This window comes from Hippoglossus hippoglossus, chromosome 8, assembly GCF_009819705.1.
Source record: "Hippoglossus hippoglossus isolate fHipHip1 chromosome 8, fHipHip1.pri, whole genome shotgun sequence".
NCBI classification, from domain to species: Eukaryota; Metazoa; Chordata; class Actinopteri; order Pleuronectiformes; family Pleuronectidae; genus Hippoglossus; species Hippoglossus hippoglossus.
Window position 1 is genome coordinate 14,195,865 of NC_047158.1, and position 20,348 is coordinate 14,216,212.

The 20,348-nt window shown below is 43.0% G+C and overlaps 4 protein-coding genes across 6 annotated transcripts; 3 read left to right on the forward strand and 1 right to left on the reverse strand.

The window, feature by feature from the left end:
• Positions 1-2,957: 2,957 nt before the first annotated feature.
• rasd2 (RASD family member 2) lies at positions 2,958-4,324 on the forward strand. Its single transcript, XM_034592510.1, is given in 3 exon segments — positions 2,958-3,107; positions 3,109-3,523; positions 3,635-4,324. Coding segments are annotated over 3 exon segments (1,041 nt in total). The 5' UTR covers positions 2,958-3,005; the 3' UTR covers positions 4,159-4,324.
• Positions 4,325-6,019: 1,695 nt separating this feature from the next.
• rsad1 (radical S-adenosyl methionine domain containing 1) lies at positions 6,020-10,070 on the reverse strand. 3 transcript variants are annotated; one of them, XR_004614641.1, is made up of 10 exons: positions 9,682-10,068; positions 9,360-9,493; positions 9,071-9,275; positions 8,624-8,989; positions 7,956-8,019; positions 7,729-7,876; positions 7,374-7,428; positions 7,150-7,253; positions 6,443-6,654; positions 6,020-6,367 (listed from the first exon to the last, which is right to left on the reverse strand). XR_004614641.1 is itself a non-coding variant. In XM_034592507.1 (9 exons), the coding sequence occupies exons 1-9, from the start codon at positions 9,868-9,870 to the stop codon at positions 6,507-6,509; spliced, it is 1,413 nt and encodes a 470-aa protein (XP_034448398.1). In that variant the 5' UTR covers positions 9,871-10,069; the 3' UTR covers positions 6,020-6,506. The 3 variants fall into 3 exon arrangements, 2 of the variants coding, with proteins under 2 accessions (XP_034448398.1, XP_034448400.1); XM_034592507.1 differs by having other exon boundaries at positions 6,020-6,654; positions 9,682-10,069; XM_034592509.1 differs by lacking the exon at positions 7,374-7,428 and having other exon boundaries at positions 6,353-6,654; positions 9,682-10,070.
• A 1,491-nt stretch (positions 10,071-11,561) lies between these two features.
• On the forward strand, positions 11,562-18,144 carry LOC117766081 (E3 ubiquitin-protein ligase TRIM39-like). The gene is made up of 9 exons (XM_034592789.1): positions 11,562-11,673; positions 12,469-13,475; positions 14,230-14,346; positions 15,488-15,760; positions 15,863-15,940; positions 16,029-16,277; positions 16,363-16,501; positions 16,617-16,643; positions 16,989-18,144. The coding sequence occupies exons 1-9, from the start codon at positions 11,655-11,657 to the stop codon at positions 17,531-17,533; spliced, it is 2,454 nt and encodes an 817-aa protein (XP_034448680.1). The 5' UTR covers positions 11,562-11,654; the 3' UTR covers positions 17,534-18,144.
• Positions 17,984-20,267, forward strand: cldnk (claudin k). The gene is made up of 2 exons (XM_034593602.1): positions 17,984-18,273; positions 19,181-20,267. The coding sequence occupies exon 2, from the start codon at positions 19,345-19,347 to the stop codon at positions 19,990-19,992; it is 648 nt and encodes a 215-aa protein (XP_034449493.1). The 5' UTR covers positions 17,984-18,273; positions 19,181-19,344; the 3' UTR covers positions 19,993-20,267.
• Positions 20,268-20,348: the final 81 nt, after the last annotated feature.

Sequence of the window (20,348 nt, forward strand, 5' to 3'; positions counted from 1 at the left end):
GGAATTTCTTCTCCTCTTTGCTGCCATCTAGTGATGTTTCGGTAGGTCGACCTCTCCTCTGTCTGTTTCTGTGACGTGAACCTCTACATTAAAGCTTTAAACCAGGGGTCTTCAACGTTCTTCAGGCCAAGGACCCCCAAACTGATGGAGAGATGGAGCAGGGACCCCCTACTATATATATTTTATAAAATTGTGTTTTATATTAAACTGGGCCTAGTGCCATGTATAAACATAGCTACCCTCTTATTGTGCATTCAATACTAAGCTATTCAAATAATACACAGGTTCATATATTCATGTTTTTATTTTAAACATGTGCAAGGTACAGGGTGGCCGTGCCACTGCCATTTATAAACATACATCTTGCATTCAACACTGAGCTATTAAAATAATTTACAGATTCATGTTTTTATTTCAAACATACATGTAGAAGGGACAGTGAATCCTCAAGCCATCTGTGGATGGCACACATACTCCCACATTAGTGAGATGTCTGACCCTGATGAGCAGCACGCAACCTATCAGACCTTGGACGGATGGAGGTTGTCAGGCAGAGGGTCATATCAGCCTCAGACTGCAGTCTTGAACATGTCAATGTGTATTTAAAGACATTTAAATGTGTGGAAAAAAAATTACTAATTTAAAAAATATTAAAAATTGTCTAATCAACCAAAAATTTCGCGACCCCCTTGCAGTACCTCCGCGGACCCCCTGTTGAAGACCTCTGCTTTAAACGCTTTAAATGTCAACAACAATTTAATTTGAAAATCAAACTCTCCTCTGCTTCTCTACAGTCTCTGTAATGTTTTATCTGCTAGTAATGACTTAATCTCCTGGCAAATGTGTTGTGAATTGGCCTCTTGAAACATGTGACTCATGTGCTTGTCTCATACTGCATTTTGATGGTTTCATTAAATCATGTGTCATTAAAGATGAAGTAGTAACTGAGAGCCACTAGTCCAGTATGACGTTGTAGTGTGACTAGGTGGAAGGCAATAGTGAGACACAACTGTGTCTCGCACCAAAGTGAATTGAGGTACCTACTGTAAATATACTCTTGTGTTTTGTTGACATTGTTTTTCCTTTTATAGGTTATATGAGCCACATATGAATATACATATATATAAGTATATATATATATAGTATAAATAGAACATATATATACTAAATATACAGTATATTCCCTCTTTTATTCCATTAGTTCCTTAAAAAAAAAAGTCTGTTGTTGCTTGTATTTGGGATTTTTTTTGTCTTTGACTTATACAAAACATCAATAACAAAGATCCAGATGGACACATATAGGATTTTGGGAGGGGTTTTACTGCATGAACACCACTGGCATACCGTCAAGTGTATGAAAATCAATTATATTGAACCACATTTTCAGCTGAGGACTCTGTCTCCCCAAGCAGAGGCAATCATTATTTTCTTCTGGAGCACATCATCAGTTCAAAATCACGCTTTTGAGCATTTCTCATTATATGGACAACACGTTTTGTTGTGCTGATTGAGAAAGCTCAAGGTCTTTAGGACCCCAAGCACGGCGTGAGGGTTAAGTATAAATGGTGCTGACGATTCATGTAGCACAAATATATCCTTTCAGAGGCAATCATATATTAACTCAATCACCCATACTCATCTTAAAATCACTGCTGAGGGAATAATATTGAATGCAGCTATACTTGGGGCTCCAAGAGGCCACAAATCATTTTTGACTCATTGCTTTAACACTTCAAAGACAGATTCCTCTTCTATAAATACATCATCATACATGTAATGGCCACTGTTACATTTTCCATTATAAGACATGGTTTTCGCACTTGTTGAAATGAGATTGCACTCTCCATGGCAATCAGCCTGTCCTTTCTCTGCGACTGCATATCCAACCCATTCTTCAGGTTTCCAAGAAGGAGATTGTGTGTGGGCTGACCCTTCTGAGCGTCCTTGGTTAGTGAAAAGGATGCTTTGATGGAGAAAATTGTGTTGAGTATGTTCGGGTTACTGCATCGAATTGTTAGTGTGCAGCTCATCACTTTTCAGGCGAGGTGTCGTGTGTCCTTCACCCTGTTCCCCATGTTTATACACTTCTGAAGTTAAGTGTATATCTGTTAATTCAAATGCAACCATTCATGTTCCCGTCAACAAACAAAAATAAACTCATGACTTCTGAGGATGATGCTCATTTTGAATGTCTTCATCCAGTGGGTACATTTGCTGATGGTGTTGCTGAGGACTCATCTTTGTGAATCACAGAGCAGAGAGCGAGAATGTGTTCAATCTGAACAAGTCGTGATCACTGCAGAAACCTTTAGGGATCGTATTCAAGTAGTGCTTATTCCACTCTCATGAACAACAACATCCCGAAAGCACAGCTCGTGCCATGTCATTGCAAGTACGTGTGATTTCTGATTTGAAAACACAGTGTGATGGTTACATGAATATAGAAAAAACATAGAAGAAACAGTAAAACTGAAATATAGAAAATACCAAATAACTACTGTCACCATGACAGAATCCTCAGTGAAGACTATGAATAAAATTAATTTGTGCTTGTGTCTATGGCTACAGTGATTTGGGCAATTATCTGAACACTGTCCACCAGCGCATTCATCCATTAACCCATGAATGAGACAAGAAACCCCTGCACTAGGTGCTAAAAATAAACTTAATTAGGTGTGAAAGGGTTTGTGTCAGAAAATAATATTTTAGCTCAGATTATAATTTTGTGAGAGCTGCAGCATATCAAGTGAAAATGTACACTTATCTGGTTTCTTTAAAGGAAACGTACAAGAGTTTAAAGTGGAGATGTTTTCTGATTTGTTTTTTAGAGAGCCTCTTTATGCTTCTATAAAAGGAGTGCGCCCTGGATGAGGCTCTATGACGCAGGATCTGGTGCTCGGTGTGGGTGTATAAGAGAGGGCACTGCGCTCTGTCTCAGCACACAGATGGAGAAGCAACTGGGTTGGTGAGACTTTGACATCCTCCCGTTGCTTGAACATAAAGAGATGAACACAATTGAGAAGTTTTACCTTCCCATTGATGGCATCCTCGAAATGTTCAGCTCTCTCACCGAGCATCACCAGTCACAGTGCAGCCCTCACTCCGGTACTCCAGCACCCCAAAGTCTCAAACTTATCCAAGACCGGTATGCGCATCATCAAGACGATGAAAGGGCACTGGAGACTACAGGAGAGGAGAGTGGCAGTGAGTAGATCCTCAAGCTCTGGCAACCGGCAAGTGTCAGCGGATCGACTCCCAAAAAGGTCCATGGATCTGTTGGAGCTGGGTCTGACCAAGCCCAGGAACTGTCGCAGAATAGTTGTGCTTGGCTCACCCAGAGTGGGTAAAACCAACATCCTCCAGCGGTTCCTGGGGAAAGAATTTGTGGAGCAATATGAACCCACGACCGAGGACTTCCACAGGAAGCTGTTCCACATTGGAGGAGAGGCCTACCAGGTGGATCTGCTGGATGCGTCAAGTGAGAGGGACTTTCCTGCGAAACGGAGGTTATCCATACTGACAGGTGAGCCAGTAACAATCATTGAATTTGTATTGCATTGCTTTTAGTAGGTTATAATATATCATGGAGGTGGTGATTATGTAATTAAATAATTTGTGTGCTCTTCCTCTCCAGGTGATATCTTCCTGGTCGTCTTCAGTTTGGATGACAAAGACTCTTTCGGCGAAGCCTGCGAGCTGCTGAACGAAATCAAAGCTGCAAGGGCAAAATTGCTGAAATTAAAAAATCCCGGAAGAGTGCCGGCAGTTGTGTGCGGGAATAAAGCAGACCTGGAGGCACAGACAGCCGTGAGCCGGTCGGAGGTGGCACGAATCCTCGGCGAAGAGGAGGTGCCGCTCTTCGAGACATCGGCCAAAGACGGCTCAGGACTGGAGCTCATGTTCCGAGCCCTCGCCACCTTGGGGGGGCTCCCCGACGAGACCGGTCCGTCGCGGCATCAGACCGTATCCATCCTCACCTACCAGTCGGTGTGCCTCGGCCACCAGCGGGGCCGGAGAGGGATCCGGACGCGGGGACTGGGTGCGCCCTGCGCCGCCGTGGACCCTCTGGCGCGCCGGCCGAGCTTCACCAGCGACCTGAGGCTGGTGCTTGGATCAAGCACCAAACACAACAAACCAGAGAAGTGTCAGATTCAATGAATTGTGAGCCTTCTCGAAACACCAATTGTAGTAGTATGCTGCAATGTCATATCATGTAAGGAGTTATACTCTTAAAGCACTTGGCTGGACCGGTGCGTTCATATTTTGTATTTGTAACCTATATACAATTGATAACTGTATTATTATATCCTTTAATAAAATGCACTATTTCTAATTGACATGTGTGTATTGTCGTCCCCTGTTCAACCACATCTATTTCATTCTGTCCATTTCTGAAACAGCTGATGGAGGCGGGTATCAGATTATGGTCACGAACGTGCAGGAAATCAATTGTTTTATAAGTGATGACGTAGAACTGCTCAGCTGACCATTTTCCTACGTGTGTGGGAGAGAGATGACTCAAACACAGAAACCCTGAAACATCTCATTATATCAGATGCAGCAGAGAGATTGTTCACATTTCTGGGCGCCCACGAGGTTGTTGATGGCATCAAGGACCGAGGTGTGACAATGCCTACTAATTAGTGGCCTCACACACTCATGCCTCACCATGGTATTTGGAGGAAATGAAGAATCAGGAGCATCGTTTATTACAGAAGGGGGGAGGTGGGCGAGAGGGGGGAGAGAGACAAATCAGCACCATGGAGAGAGCCCACTGGTTATTGAACTCCCACCACACTGATCTGCCAGTGAGCACAAATTCAGCACGTCCTATTAATAACACAGGAAAAACACCCATGGAGTGACAGTATAGGCTTCATTAACCCATCATTAAATGAGTCACTTCAATCAAGGCAGGAGGCATCATTTCCTCATGTTATCAGGTATCGTGAAAATAAACATGTCTGTTGATTGCAGACAATATATTTTTGTTGACGGGAACACGAATGGTTGCATTTGATTGAACAGATACTGAACATACTTATATACTTAACTTCAGAAGTGTATGATTATGGGGAACAGGATGAAGGACACACGATACCTCGGCGGACTTAAAAGAAATGAGCTGCACAGCATCAATTTGTTGCAGTAACCCGAACATACTTAACCCCATTTTCTCTATTAAAGCATCCTTTTCACTAACCAAGGACACTCTGAAGGGACAGCCCACACACAAGCTTCTTCTTGGAAACCTGAAGAATTGAATGGGTAGTCACAGACAAAGGACAGGCTGATTGCCATGGAGAGTGCAATCTCATTTCAACAAGTGTGAAAAACATGTCCTATAATGGAAATATATATTGCACAATCTAAAGACCTTGATAGTTATATAAAGGAAGGCTGACACAAACAGCTGAACTCATGAGCAGATTTAATAAAATAATCACTTTAAATAAAAGCAACATAACATAGCGCTGAAATGCTGATGATCATTTCTGTCTTGGCAACGAAACCCCTACCACCATTAATTTTTATAATTATGTTACAACACACAGATGGAAAATTACAAGTTACAAGTCACGCTACACCCCTCCACGGGCATTTATGAAAATCCGCTTTTGCGGAATCCTGCTGACAAACAAACAAATAGCAATGATTAACACCTCGGGGGAGATAATTATGAACCTTTTAAATAAAGCACAGGCATTTTGAACAATGACTGAATATACCGATGTGGATTCTTTTTCCATTTTCTGTTAATGTACAGATGTAAAGAACAGTCAGAATAACTGAATAACCTGAGATGTGTGCTGGTTACAATATTATAAGTGATGATCACGTTCAACTATTACATATGTTCATGTTAATCAAGGCTGAGTTTATAATAAATGCTCTATCCACATGAAAATATGGAAATAAATATGGCTATATATAGATTCGTATATTCAACAAGTGTATTTACAAAATGCATTGTCAGTACAGACATACAATGAAGAATGAACAGGCAATCATAACAATGTCTGATGCACCACATCTTTATTTAATGAGAAACATTTTACGCATCTGAGGTAGATCAATTGTGCAGTATGTAATCCTCCTCACTGACCTTGAACAATGCTTGAGCGTTGTATTGATTTATATTCTACCATTGTTATCTATTGATGAAACTAATATTGTAATAATAAGCCCTAACCACGAGAGTTTAGATGACAGGGAAAAGTTTTAATGAGAAAGGTTTCAGTGTCAGCTACACTGGTCAGGTTGTGATGGTCTTGAGTTGTCATGACATCAAAACAGCAAAGTAACAAAAAGAAAGAACTACTCGAAGAATACAAAGTGTACATGTAGAGCATTAAATAAGGAATTTAAATATTTTCGCATTAAACTTAAATTTGACATGTTTGACTGTTTGACTGATCGGCCTAAGATCAGCCTGTTTTGTGCGCTTCCTGTCAGTCTGACCCACAAACAAGCTTTCTCCAAAATCTGCTCTGTTAACATTACTGTCATTGTAGGTTGGAGGTCTTCAGTGGTTGTGCATCAGCACTGTGGTCCCTTTGTGGCCCCTGGAGGATTTGGGTTTGTAGCTCAACCAGTAGAGATGGCAGTATGCTGTCCAGTAAGGCCAGTCCATCCCAGGAGCAGCGCAGACCCCTGATGAGAAATGGAAAGAAAAACTAAGTGTAATCAACAGCTATTTTAATAACTGATTATTGTTCAAGTTATTTCTTAAGCAAAAAATCTCGGTTCCACCTTTAAATGGGATCTAATTCCTCTCTAATTGAATATTTTGGGGTTTAGAAGAAGAAAAATGCTATTTTAATCACAGTGGGCTGTACAGCTGGAAAGTACAACAGAATTATTGACTACTTTCTTGCATTTTATAAACATAATTCTTCCATTTATGTTTCCATCTGTAGTGACAGGTGTATATAATGCACATATTCTCTGCATTGTTAATTAAATTTAGTGCCTACTTTATACTTTTACATGTTCTCTTGAAACAAGTGAACTTCCCTGGCATGGGGTTAATAAAGTTTATCTTATTTTATCTTATCTATAATATTGAAAATAGGCTTTATTTACACCCATACACACCAGGAACAATGTAAAACTTTGAGTTCAAGTATAATCCAATACTAAAGTGACCTTTCATCGAGAATCAGCTGTCCACTCTGTAGCAACTCTTGGACATCGGTGGATGCGCCAAAGACTTCATGGAGTCCCATCTGAGGGCTGAACACCTCCCAGTGCTGTTAAATACGAGAAGTGTATCACAAAACAACATTATGGCATTTCGCAAAGGTCACATAAGATTTTGTAGAAACTGTGCTGATTAGTTTGTGTCACGAAGCTTAAAATGTTTTTTTCACCTTGTGATCGATGCCCTCCGTCATTCTCATCCCCATCACCAGCACCTCCTCCAATCTGCCAATCAGATATGTTTCAAAACACCACCTCTCAGTGACAAGAGCTTGACGATAACAGGGACAAAGCCGAGCGAGCAAATGGACTGAATAATAATAATGATTCACTGCGTCAGAATGTCTGAGAGAACAAGTACATCAATAGTAACCTCTGACATTATGTTCCTCACGTTGTGTCCGTGGACTGGCCGATACATGATTGTTACATTTCACAATTTGTACTGGAAAATTGCAGCTGCCCTTTCGTGCTAAGCGCTCATTAGCATAGATAACACTACCGCCTGTAAGTGTAATAGCTCACAGTTCAAGATGGCTGAGCTGAACCCTCCTACGCGTCCCGTGTCCATTCTGTCGGACTTCACGAATCCACATGTCAGGCTCGAGAGTCTGGGTCCGCGCCTCCCGAGACACACCTCCCTCCCCCAGGGGAAGAAAGCGGCCGTGTGCTCCTGTTGCGGAAAAAAAATAAATGTTAAAACCAACTTACAACGATTATATAAAACAATTTTAATCTGGTTAACAGATCACCTGGGCCGATGCCGATGTACTGTCGTCCTTTCCAGTAGCTCACGTTGTGATGACTCGCTGCATTCTGCATGACACAGATAATAAGTGTTACCGCGTCGTCGTGATCGCACCTCTCAGACGTGTTTGTGGGTCAGCTTGCTGTGAAACGGAGCATCTGCCTGCTTTCACGGAGCGTTTGTTTAGTTTTTGGTGAACTCTCTTCAACAGAAACTAAATGGAAAATATGCGTAAGACCCTGGAGCGAACTATAAACAGCACCACACTTTTATTACCTCCAACAAGAGGGTTATGTTTTCACCTGTTTGTTTGCCTGTAAGTAGGATTACACAAAAATTACTGGATGGATTACAACAAAACTTGGTGGGTGTGGTAGGGATCAGGGTAAGGTTCCAGTCATTATTTTCATATTCTTTGACATTGTGAGATAGACATTTTCACAGCTCTCCCAGGGAATATTTCATCGACCTTGATGAAAAAAAAAATTTGGGGCATATTTAGTCAACTGATATCCGAGAGTGTGAAATTTGGGGCAGCTTGATTGAATTCAAAGGGACAATTTGTCCTTGGCGGAGGTATACGGCTCAAAAACATAAAAAAGGAGAGAATCAAGGGAGAAGGAAAACATTTTTGGAGTCGATACAGAAATGTGTTTCTCCTAGAGGACTTACATTTCTTGCAAAGTTTGACACTTCGTACTGCAGAAAGCCCTTCTGGTGGAGAGTCCTCCTGGCGCACTGGTACATCTCCGCCGTCACGTCTTCAGCTGGCACCGTCACTTCCCCTCGTTGCACCATTTTGAACATCTGGGTGCCTCGCTCCAGAGTCAGCTGGTACAGAGACACGTGGTCGTCGCACACCCTCAGCAGCTCAGACAGCTCTTCCTCCCACGATTCAACGCTCTGTTTGGGTCGTCCGAACATGACATCTACCGACACCCTCCCCGGGCACAGCCTCTGGGCCTCCTCAATGGTTCGCAAAGCCTGAAGGGAACTGTGGTCTCTTCCCAGAATTTTCAAATCATCATCCTGCAAAGACTGAAGTATTGGAAAACGTGATATAGAAAGTGTAACCCCACAGTAATCTATTCTGATCAGGCGTCTTTTGGTTTGACTCACCTGGACCCCGATGGAGAAGCGGTTCACCCCGGCGCGGCAGTAATCCTTCAGCTTCGACATTGCTGCAGGAGTGGGGTTGACCTCCAGCGTGACCTCGGCCTCATCCGGCAGATTCACCTGCCTGGAGACGGTTTCGAGGATGCCGGCGATGGTGGATGGGTGCGCCAGGCTGGGGGTCCCGCCGCCAAAAAACACAGAGGTGATGCTGCAGATTAAAATAGGAGGAGGGTGTGGTTAAAGGCTGTGCAGGATACTGGATGATTTCATGTGAGGCGTCTAGAAAACATACCTGGAGGCCTGACTGAGCTGCAGCAGCGTCTCGGCCTCCCGCTGCAGGCACTCAGTCATGATGCGGTGGTTGTCCTCTCGGGGTATGTACTTGTTAAAGTTGCAGTAGGGGCATCTCCTGAGGCAGTAAGGCCACTGGAAAGGACGGAGGAGGCTGTGACATCATTTGGGGCAAAACCTTCTCATGACATGATAATAGATTTTTGCATTGAAAACAAAAAAACGAGACTTGAAATGTATCTAAATCAATTAATTTGACATTCGTGCGTGCATGTGTGCGTAGAACTATCTCATCAGTTCAATTGACCAGAATGCCAGCTCACGTGCACGTAGAGAGACGCCTGCCCTGTGAGAGGTGGAGATCCGGATCCTTCAGGCACGTCCTCAATGACTTGTCCGCCGGACACGAGGCGCGGAGCGGGGCAGAGGGCGCGTCTGACCGCGGGGAAGGTCAGTCCGATGCTTCTGGTGACAGGATTCATCTCTTTCTTTCTCCACTCGTCACTTCTCATCCAGTTTGTCCTTCATCGCTGGAACACGTGGCCCCTCACTGCACGTGCCCGACTCCGATTATCGCCGATCATCACACGTTTCTATGACAACCACGTGGCCAAAGTAACCACACAAGTAACCGGTTACGTTGTTATAGTAGCTGTCACTGTCGCGTGGCTCCAAACTGGACATTGTAAACAGGAAGTACGTCAACGTGGTTTCCGCTTTATGCGTTGCGATGTTTGGCCACACAGGGGCGCTGTTTTACCAGTGCATCTGTAGTGCATCATTTTGCCCAACAACAAGGACAAGGGGCTGAGGACAGATCACATGTTTGACACTGTGATGATGTCAGATCAGTGTCAGAGCCATCGAGCCTGATACACATAGACTATAACAATAGCAGTATCTGAGTGAGTAGAACTTTTCTCATGTCCTGATTTCACAAAACTTCATTTTGTTTGTTGAATGACTTATCATGTAAACAACAGAGAATCATGGTTAATAAATGAAATTGACTTGTGCTATTCAATTTTTTCAAAAGCTTCATTAAAATATAGAACAGTGTATAAACAAAAAAGATGAAAAAAGGCTTATTTTACACCGAACCTACTAAAATATGACTACATAGCCCAGAATTTGCATTTCAATGGTTCTGACAGTTTCCATACATGTATGTTGATGGGTAGTATTATGGTTTTTCTGTGTCCATAGACATCTTTCCCTTGTGCCAAATGTATTCAAACCTTTAAAAGTGTTAAAAAGTGTTGTTGGCTTGTTTTGCAAATAGATGTCTCATGGCCTATGCCCAGGTGCTTGAGCATTGACTTGTATTAATACATTGTGTGGTTAGTCTGAGAAATACAAGATAGTAAAGGTACAATATTTCTCTAAAGAAAAAAATTACGGTTTCCTATAAATTGCTTCCTGAAATCCTGGGACTTTCGGGTGCTCAACAACAATAAGCAGAGACAAACTGTTTTCAATTTTAAAGTCAAGCAAAGATTCTTTTATTTTTCTGTGTAGTTTGTGCTCCCAGTGTTAAACATAGATGTCTGAATACTGACTGCGGCCTCATGATTGTCTTCATGCAGGCGGTTAAATTAAGTACAAGCAGGTCTCTGTGAACACTGGTGTTTGTTGTTGCAGTGACAACACATAAAGACACTAGTCTATATTTGGAATATTATTTGTGCTCCACTCGCACAGGATCAAACTAATGTAATGAGCTATTGATCTCCCTGAACCCAGGAAAAACATTGTCTGGTGGGCTGACAGTGAAATAACCTTGTATCAGGTCACCTTTAAGAATTAGATTATTAATACTGATGTTGGAAAATATCATCGCTATCACTGAAAGCATTGACTCCTCAGGGTTACAGTTAATTTAAATGATTTTAATCCTTTTCATGTAAGAATAAACACAATCCTGAGATCATCTGTGAATGACTGCCTCTGATCAGCACTGATTCAATTCGCAGAATTTATTGTGAGAAATCAGTGTGTGTGTGTGTGTGTGTGTGTGTGCATTTCATTAAACGTGTCAATAAATGTGAATGCGCTCACTGCCAGCTTCTGACCCTGAGGACAATTTCCACTTAATATTAACTCTGGTGCCCAACTACCTCATCAACAGAGAGCGGGAGAGAGAGAGAGAGAGAGAGAGAGAGAGGGGGAACAGACTGGGAGAACACATGTTTTCACTGAACACATGCAGCAGTGATGGTGATGGGATCAGTTCAGTGAGACGCTAGAAAACTTTGAGACGATCCAAAATTAAAAGTCTGTGCTGTAAATCTGGCAAATGGACAAGAGGAAGAATGGTAAGCTCACTTATTTATTATATATACAGAGGGTGAATGGAAATCCTTTTCTGCTCTGCTTGCCTTTAACTCGGGTGACATAATAAATAGGTGGTTGTATCACAGGTCATCAGGTTACATGTAATTTATCAGCGTTTATCAGCTTAAGGAGATGAAAGAATAATTCTGGATGTTTTATTTGTTCAGTTTGAAAACAAGACAACAGCTCAACAACAGGATGAGGATCAGAGTTATTTTGTGGAGATGATGGAGAACGTTCTTCTACATGAGGAAGGTTGAATTCAAACTCCAGAGACAATGGTTCTCAGTTAAAACACTTTAACGAAGACAAAGAAATCCACAGTAGCTCTCTAGACCACAAACAATACATGAGCCATAACTCATGAGGCACCATAGCTTGTTTCTTATCTCACATGTAGCCTACACAGACTGCTGGGGAAGTATACATTTCTGCATAAGGTATAAATGCCTAACATGGCACAGACCGTGTCAGTGATGATGTCGAACATATGGACATGACCAAGAGTGTGCAAATAGATTGTCACTGCAAAATCTCAATAACAATACAATATCTTTAGACGTCATGATTTCCAGACAGCTAATCCCAACGTATTTTTTCTGAAACACCACCATGAGGTTGATGTTCCTCTGATGATCCTCTGAGTTTTGTACATTAAAAATCCATATTTACCCTAGCAACTGTGGACTCTGCAGTATTTGCAATATTTGCAGATAGTAGTTATGTTTAATTTGGCATTTATTTGGCGTAAATTTACTGCACTTATCTTTTCACAGGATCTCCTACAGAATTAAGGCTGATGGTGGTCGGTAGCAGTGGACACTCTCAGTTCCTACTGACCAACGCCATACTAGGGAGGGAGGAGTTTCCTAAGGACATCACCTGCATTTCTGGCAGCAGGAAGAACACTGGAGAGCTGGCTGGAAGACGAGTGGCTGTGATCAATGGGCCAAACATCTATGACAAGGATATGTCTCCACCCAAGAGGAAGATGGAGTTGCGGAGGTCTAAGTGCTTGTGTATCCCTGGTCCCCACGCTTTCCTTGTTGCCTTTGACATGGACAAAATCTCCCCGAATGACGTAAAAACCCAGAGACTGATGAAGGAACGCTTTGGGAATCACTGTCTGAGGCACTGCATGGTCCTCCTGGCTTCTGAAAGAAATCCAGACGCCCTCTTTGAGAAGTTGCAGAAGACTGACTGGCACCTGAGAGAACTCATCGAGAAGTATGGCGGACGCTTTCACGTTTACAGCAAGAACTGGCGAGACCGCAGCAGGGACAGAGAGCTGCTGCAGAAGATAGAGAGGATGGTGGCATCCTTAGGGGGGAGCTACTTCTCCAGCAGAACTTTCCAGAAGGCGGAGGACTGCGTGAAGAAGGAGGAGAAGAAGCTCCGGAAGCAGAGGTCAGCAGAGATAGAGAAGGCATGGACCGAGATGGAGAAGCAGTACATAGCAGACGAGTTGTATCACCAGAAGGACGCCTACACCGCCAGTGTTGGCGCTGAGATCAGAGCCAAGGCAGAGATGGACAACGGGTGGCTCAGGACATCCCTGGTCAGAGGGCTGGGGACGGGTTTTGTTGTTGGGGCTGTTATGGGAGCATTGGTCGGGTCTATAGAGGGCCCAGGAGGGATGGTTCTTTATGGGATCATAGGTGGTGCAGTTGGAGGATCAGCAGGAGGAACAGCCCAGGTAGCTATAAAGCATATGGAGGACAGAGTGTCTCCACCTGCCAGACTCAACTTTAACTCAATCTTTATCAATCGCTTCTTCACCGCCGCTCGACCATGACAACATGGCACTGACTTCTTAATCTTCATGAAGACAGTGAAAAGAAAAACTTTAAATCATTTGCTCTTGGCTTTGGACTGTTGGTTATGTAGCTACCGAGTTGACTAAGTAGAAAATAAGAGAAGGAAATGTACAACTCCCAAACGTTTGTCCCATACTTCTTTCTATTTTATCATTTTTTGTACAAGTCACATCATTTACATACTGTTCTATACTATGCTACTGTTCTGTTGCACACTAGTTTAAGGGGATTACTACGGTGGCCCTGAGGTGCAAAACACAACGTCGAATGAAAAAATGATGAGGGTAAATGAGACAACATTTATATAAGGTCTATGCCTCTAACGGAAAAGGTAGGTTACTATGTTAGTCAAAGCTCGTCACTGATTGGACGGATGCAATGTCTTTCTTTTCAACAGGATGGAGATTCTGGCAAAACATGTCACGTGACGTGTCCTTGTGTCTTATTTGCCGCTGTGTAGTTGTTGTCTTTTCTCATTTGCTGTTGTGATTTGAACTTCAGGGCCACCGTAGATTACTTCTGGTCAAATACAATAAATCTCACAGTTATTAGACTGTAAATTAGTAAATTTGAAATAAATGCAGTTGTGTTTACTGACAGAGTGTTTGCTTTTTGATTTTCCAGCCAACATTTCCTGGAGTCTTGCTGTGTGGGTTAGTTAAAGAGTAGCTCAGATAACATCCAGGGTGGAGTTTTGACTGGGAGTGCCATTGTCTGAAGCTCTGCCCCCTTTCCTACACAACACCCACACATACCTTAGTACACCTGTCAACCATTGTAGTCTTGAAACTCAGAACAGAAGCAGAGCAGGTTGTCCGCAGCGATCCATTCGTAGAGGTAAGACCACATTTGTCTCTTTGAGCTTTTCTATATTGTTTCACTGTTGGTGAAACATATTTATCAGACCTCTGATTCGGTGAAGAACACGTTGCATAAGCGGAGATTGTTTCCTTATTGACCGTCGACACCGGAGCACAGTGGGGTCAAAACTCAGGGATCACACTTCTCGTGAGAAACAACCTTAAGCAGTCAGTAATCACGTTGCTGTGTTAAGAGACAATTTGCCTGCTACCTGTTTGACTACATACTTCCCATCACATCTTTTACTTTGCTGCTTCCATTCACTTGGTCTATGATCGAAAATAAATTCTTTCAAAGGTGTGAGGCATTGTGGTAGAAATGAACCGACGTGTTAGACTTCACTGAATAGTTTTAAAGAATGATATGAATCATGTGTCCTGTTCTTTGTTTATCATTATATAATATGAGAGGAATGCTGCTTTGTTCAGGAACATGAAGTCCCTTCCACTGGAACGTCTGAGTGCTGCATAATGAACTTTTTAATTTCCCGTAAACAACCAATATTTAAAATGACATCTTTTTGGTAAAACATGTATTCATATACAGTGGTGAAAAGTACATTTACTCAAGCAGTATACTTTGAGATCCTAATTGTTGTACTTGAGTATTTCTGGTACTTTATATCCACTACATTTCAGAGGAACATGTTTAACTTTTTACTCTGCATTATTTGACAGATATTCAGTAATTACTCATTACATTACAATATAAGATTTTACATTCATAAACACAGATAAGCTTATAAAAGACAGCATATATTTTTGGAATTTGACCCTTAAAGCAGTATTTATCTGAGTCCCTTCTCCAGTTTAAGATGTCTATGAACCTTTCCCCCAAAGAGATATTTAACCTTTATGCTATACATATAACTATTATTTATTTTTTGTTGGAAAGGTCCAAACTCCTGGAACCACTGGATTAAACAACCTTAAATGAAATGTATATAAAGTACTAGATATTCTCGAAATACTTTTATTGCATAAGGTACAAAAATACCCTCTTTATTTTAGTTTGACAGTTGATTTCTAGTTGTGACTCGCAAGAAAACAGCAAAAAATATTGTCCTCATACTTGGTTGACATTGTTGACATTACCATCGTGTCATTGTCACTTTCAGAGAATGGCCTCTACCATCAGCCTCCTCTCTGAGAAGCACTTCTTGTGCTCCCTGTGCAGAGACATCTTCACCAGCCCGGTGACCATAGCGTGTGGACACAGCTTCTGCTTGTCCTGCCTGAGCCACTACTGGGCCCGACACCAGTCCAAATATTGCCCCCACTGTAAGAGAGTGTTCACTGACAGGCCCGACCTCAGCGTCAACCATATCCTAGCAGACATCTCCGACAACTACAGGAAGAATCGGCCACAGCAACCACCTGATGAGGAAATGGTATTCCTACTTTCGTTTGCTTTTTTGGTCAGATAATCAGAGGTGATATGATGTAATGATGAATAAATCTGGTATATTTGTGTCACCGTTGTACATGTGCAGGTTATAGATGTCGAGCAGATGATCCTGGAAAGGCTGCAGAAGATAGAAAGGTTGAAATATTCTCTCGAGGTGCAAAAGGTGCGTTGAAAACCTCCATAGAAACAACTGGAACACTTTGTCTATTCTTAAAAATGCCTACAATTATATCATGATGGTGTCCAATCAGGGCTCTTACCTGAGGGAGGTGCGAGAGAGTCAGAAGGTCTTCTCTGCCCTGGTGTACGCCATGGAGAAGGGCCACAAAGCAGTTGTTGCTGCAATCGAGGACAGACAGAGAGACGAGGAGAAGCGAGTGGAGACGCTGGTGGAGGAGCTGGAGCAGGAGATCCAGGAGCTGAAGAAGGAGACCACCGAATCTGACCACCAGATTTCTGTGAGCGACGATCAGAGTGACGACAAAAAGCAAATTAACTTGGTGAGCATCTTCATCTGTGACACAGCCACACTCACCCTGGCTACTATCAGTGTAATGTTTACATCTGGTTTTTTTTGTCGCGCAGAAAACTATTTCCCCCTTGGACATGAAGGACTGGTCCAAGGTTACTTTAGAGACGGACCCTTGTTTCGGGGTTACCAGACGAGCACTGTCGGACATTATGGACAAGATGAGAGCAGAAGTCAACAAGCTCTCCAAATCTGGTCAGTCATACATTTCTTAAACATATCTCACATTATGTATTGAATCAACATTAATCAGATCAATCAAATTTCAATATCGGTGACTTTTCTTTCTCTTGTCGCTCTTCCTCTACAGAACTAAAAAGAACAGAGAAATACACAGGTAAGACTTTGTCTACACAGAATATTAGAGAGAAATCATCGAGTATTTAAAAAAAATTTCTTACCATCCCTGACCCCACATTTATATTTCAAATATTTTCTGCATATTTAGTTTAAAATAGAAATCAAATATCTACAAATTGGGGATCTTGTGTGCTCGATATGTCATTAAGGATCCTTTGACTTTTTTGTTATTCATGGTAGAATGATTCGAGTCAATACTATATATACTGAGGGTTTTGAAAACTTGAATAAAAGACTTAAGGCCCCTCCCTACCCCAGTCGTTTTTGTACTGTCCTATGTTGTTTGACCTATTCTCGACCTTTTCTCCTCCCTCTTTCCCAGTGGATGTCAATCTGAGCGCCAAGACAGCCCACCCCTTCCTCTCGGTCTCAGACGACAGGAAACAGGTGAGGCACACGGACAAGCTCCAGGAGGTGCCAGATCACCCCAAGCGCTTCGACCGTGTGGCAAACGTGCTGGCCAAGGAAAGCTTCGGCAGTGGGAGGTGCTACTGGGAGGTGGAGGTCGGGGAGAAGCTTGAGTGGAGCCTGGGCGTCGTTAAAAAGTCCATAAACAGGAAGGGCAAGTTCACCGTCTGCCCTGCGAATGGTTTCTGGACTTTAAGCCTCAGGGCTGGAGGCCAGTTTGTTGCCAACACCTCTCCCATCACCCCATTGGCTCTGGAGCCGAAGCCCAGGAAGGTGGGTGTGTTTGTGGACTACCCAGTAGGCCGCGTGTCCTTCTACTGCGCAGAATCTGGGGTCCACATCCACACCTTCACAGACACCTTCACTGACAGGCTTCATCCCTTCTTCGGTCCAGGCCGCCTGCACGGTGGCAAAAATGCTGCTCCTCTAATCATCGGTTCCAGTTTTTGTAGCATCTGAGGATCAATCTCACATATATCCACTTCCAAATCAGCTGCTATTCTTGTCATGATCTTTCCTGTGTGATAAATATATTTAATAATTTATATGAACATCTACTGTGAACATCATTTTCCCTGTCAGAACAGTGAACAAGAGGTGGCATAAGGACCGACTCCCTACACTTGAAAAACTTCAATGAAACCCATAAACAGATTGAAAAGGACAGAGGAGGTTGGGAGAAAAGAGAAGGCTCTCATAAACGAACAAGTGTGTCAAAAAAAGAGGAGAAAATGGGCTGCTGAGTTGGATGGATGGAAGGGGGTGCAGGGCTGGGACAGAGGTTGACGAGGAGCAGGGGGAGGGAGGGCACGGCAAAACAGCAGGGCATTGTGCTCGTACACCAGGCACTGGGAGACACACTCAAACACGTTCACGCATTCACACAATAACACGGCCGTGCACACAAGCGCATGCTTCTGCCCACTGCCACACAGACTTGCGCTGGCATCTGGGAGGGCAGCCCCATCTCCACTCCTGTCCTGGGTTGTCGGAGCTGTTCGAACCCCCTGTCACTGTAGTCCAGCTGACCCCTCGGACACAGCGGTCCCTGCTCCTCAGCCTTCCTGTGGACTAAAGTGAATTCTCAGGGCCGTCATTCACTACTCAGAGCATCCACAGCTGATCTACACAAGCCCGAGGACCAGTAACACCAGCCTGTGGACCAAGGGGAGAAGAGAGAACACCATACTTCATCTGAGGTAAATATCCTCTATAAGTGCATTGGAGACATGTCCAAAGATTTCAACTAATTTGACAGACAAATTAGTGAAAAGAATTTAAGGGAATATTATTAATATTCCCTGTAACTATATCATAAATTGATATTCCTGTTTAAGTAGTGATAGGGTAGGGTAGGGTCCTTAAAGGCAAAAACAATTGGTTTTACCAAGAATAAGACACAATAAAGCAAGGTATGAGGCCTTCAGGGGACAATGAGGGACTCTGGGCATTGTTCTTTAACATGAATTTATGCACAATGATTTAAAACAGTTGGCGAAGCCAGGCCATTCAAAATGGATATTCTGGTTCTCTGATTTATTATCTATTATCTCATTTGTATCTCCTATTTAAAAGATACAGATGTTCATTTTACTAGAAATAATGTCCTAGTTGGATAAGTAATAATAAAATAGTGATTTTATGAGTTATAGCTTGGCTCTTTTATCTTTATTAATCTATCAGAAGCTCTTATGGAGGATTTGATTCACAGAATCGGTGCAATGCGGACACTGAGTGCTGTGATAAATAGATGATACAGGTCGTCCTGGCCCACTCTACGGGCCTTCATGAAAGCTGCTTGTGTTCAGAGTCTCCTCATGTTTTTCTGAGATAATCCACTCACCCAGCAGGCGTAGCTTGACACCCACAGCTATGTCAAAGAAGGCTATTCTCTGTGCTTCTAAATGGAATCCACTAAACATGGGCCTCCCAGCCCAAATATTTATGATAACTACTTTATATGCCCCATTAGTCTTTTCCTGCTTGGCTAATGTAATGTTTTCAAAAGTAGCAACAAGTTATGAATAACTTCGTATTTTCAACTGTAGTTATGCTGCTGAGTATAAATGTATTTAAATTGATTCTTATTGTTTTTCTGAATTTCAGGATACCCGACCCAAAGTCTGAGGATCCAGTGTCGGAGCACGACATTTGCAGAACTGTAGACAGTCACATTTCTATTGTGGAACTATAACTGGGCCCTCTGCAACAAACAGAGACTGATCAAAAAACAAAGACCAATCGATTTGATCCAAAAACCATCTGTCACCATGGCAACAACAGGCATGCAGTTGCTGGGCCTGATCATGTCCATTGTGGGCTGGGTGAGTGGGGCGATAGTCTGTTCCCTCCCCCTGTGGAGGGTCACTGCCTTCATCGGTAACAACATAGTGACGGCTCAGATCATTTGGGAAGGCCTCTGGATGACTTGCATTGTGCAGAGCACAGGTCAGATCCAGTGTAAGGTGTACGACAGCTTGCTGGCTCTGCCCAGTGACATGCAGGCGGCCCGGGGTCTCACTGTCTTCTCCGTCCTGCTCTGTGGCCTGGCTCTGTCTCTGGGGGTCCTAGGAGTCAAGTGCACTAAGTGCGTCGGTGTAAACAGCCTCAAAGCCCGCATTGCCCGCATCTCTGGAGTCCTCTTTGCCGTCGCAGGGTTCCTCTACCTTGTGCCCGTCTGCTGGACTGCTCACTCCATCATCAGGGATTTCTACGACCCACATGTAGCAGCTCCACACAAGCGAGAGCTTGGCCCTGCCCTTTACATTGGCTGGGGGGCCTCAGCCTTGCTCCTCATTGGAGGTTCTCTGCTGTATGCCGGGTCAAGTCCCCCTGGTCTCCCAGGCTCTCCCACTTTCAGCAGTGGAGAAAGTAGTCCCCGCAGGGCACCTGCCTCACAAGTTAAAGGTTACGTCTAAGGTCCCTGAATCTGAATACCATCAAGTCTCACAGATCCACCCCAAAAGATGACAAACCTGTTTTCTCTCCTCTTGATTTTGCTCCTTGTAATGATTTTATATTTAATGTTATACCAGTTTGCTTTTTTCTTTGAAAAGCCATAGGAGGCTGTTTAGAGAAAAATGAACTCATTCTATGATTTCATACCTGATATCCTCAAATAACCCTTTCTTCTCTGTCTGTCAGTGTAAAATACAATAAAGTTTTGGTTGTCCAAATCTTCTACAGAAGAAAATTTGTGTGTGTGTCCAAATTTTCAATGATTACTGATATAAAATCCCTTTAAAAAAATCATACAACCATATGTGTTAGAGAG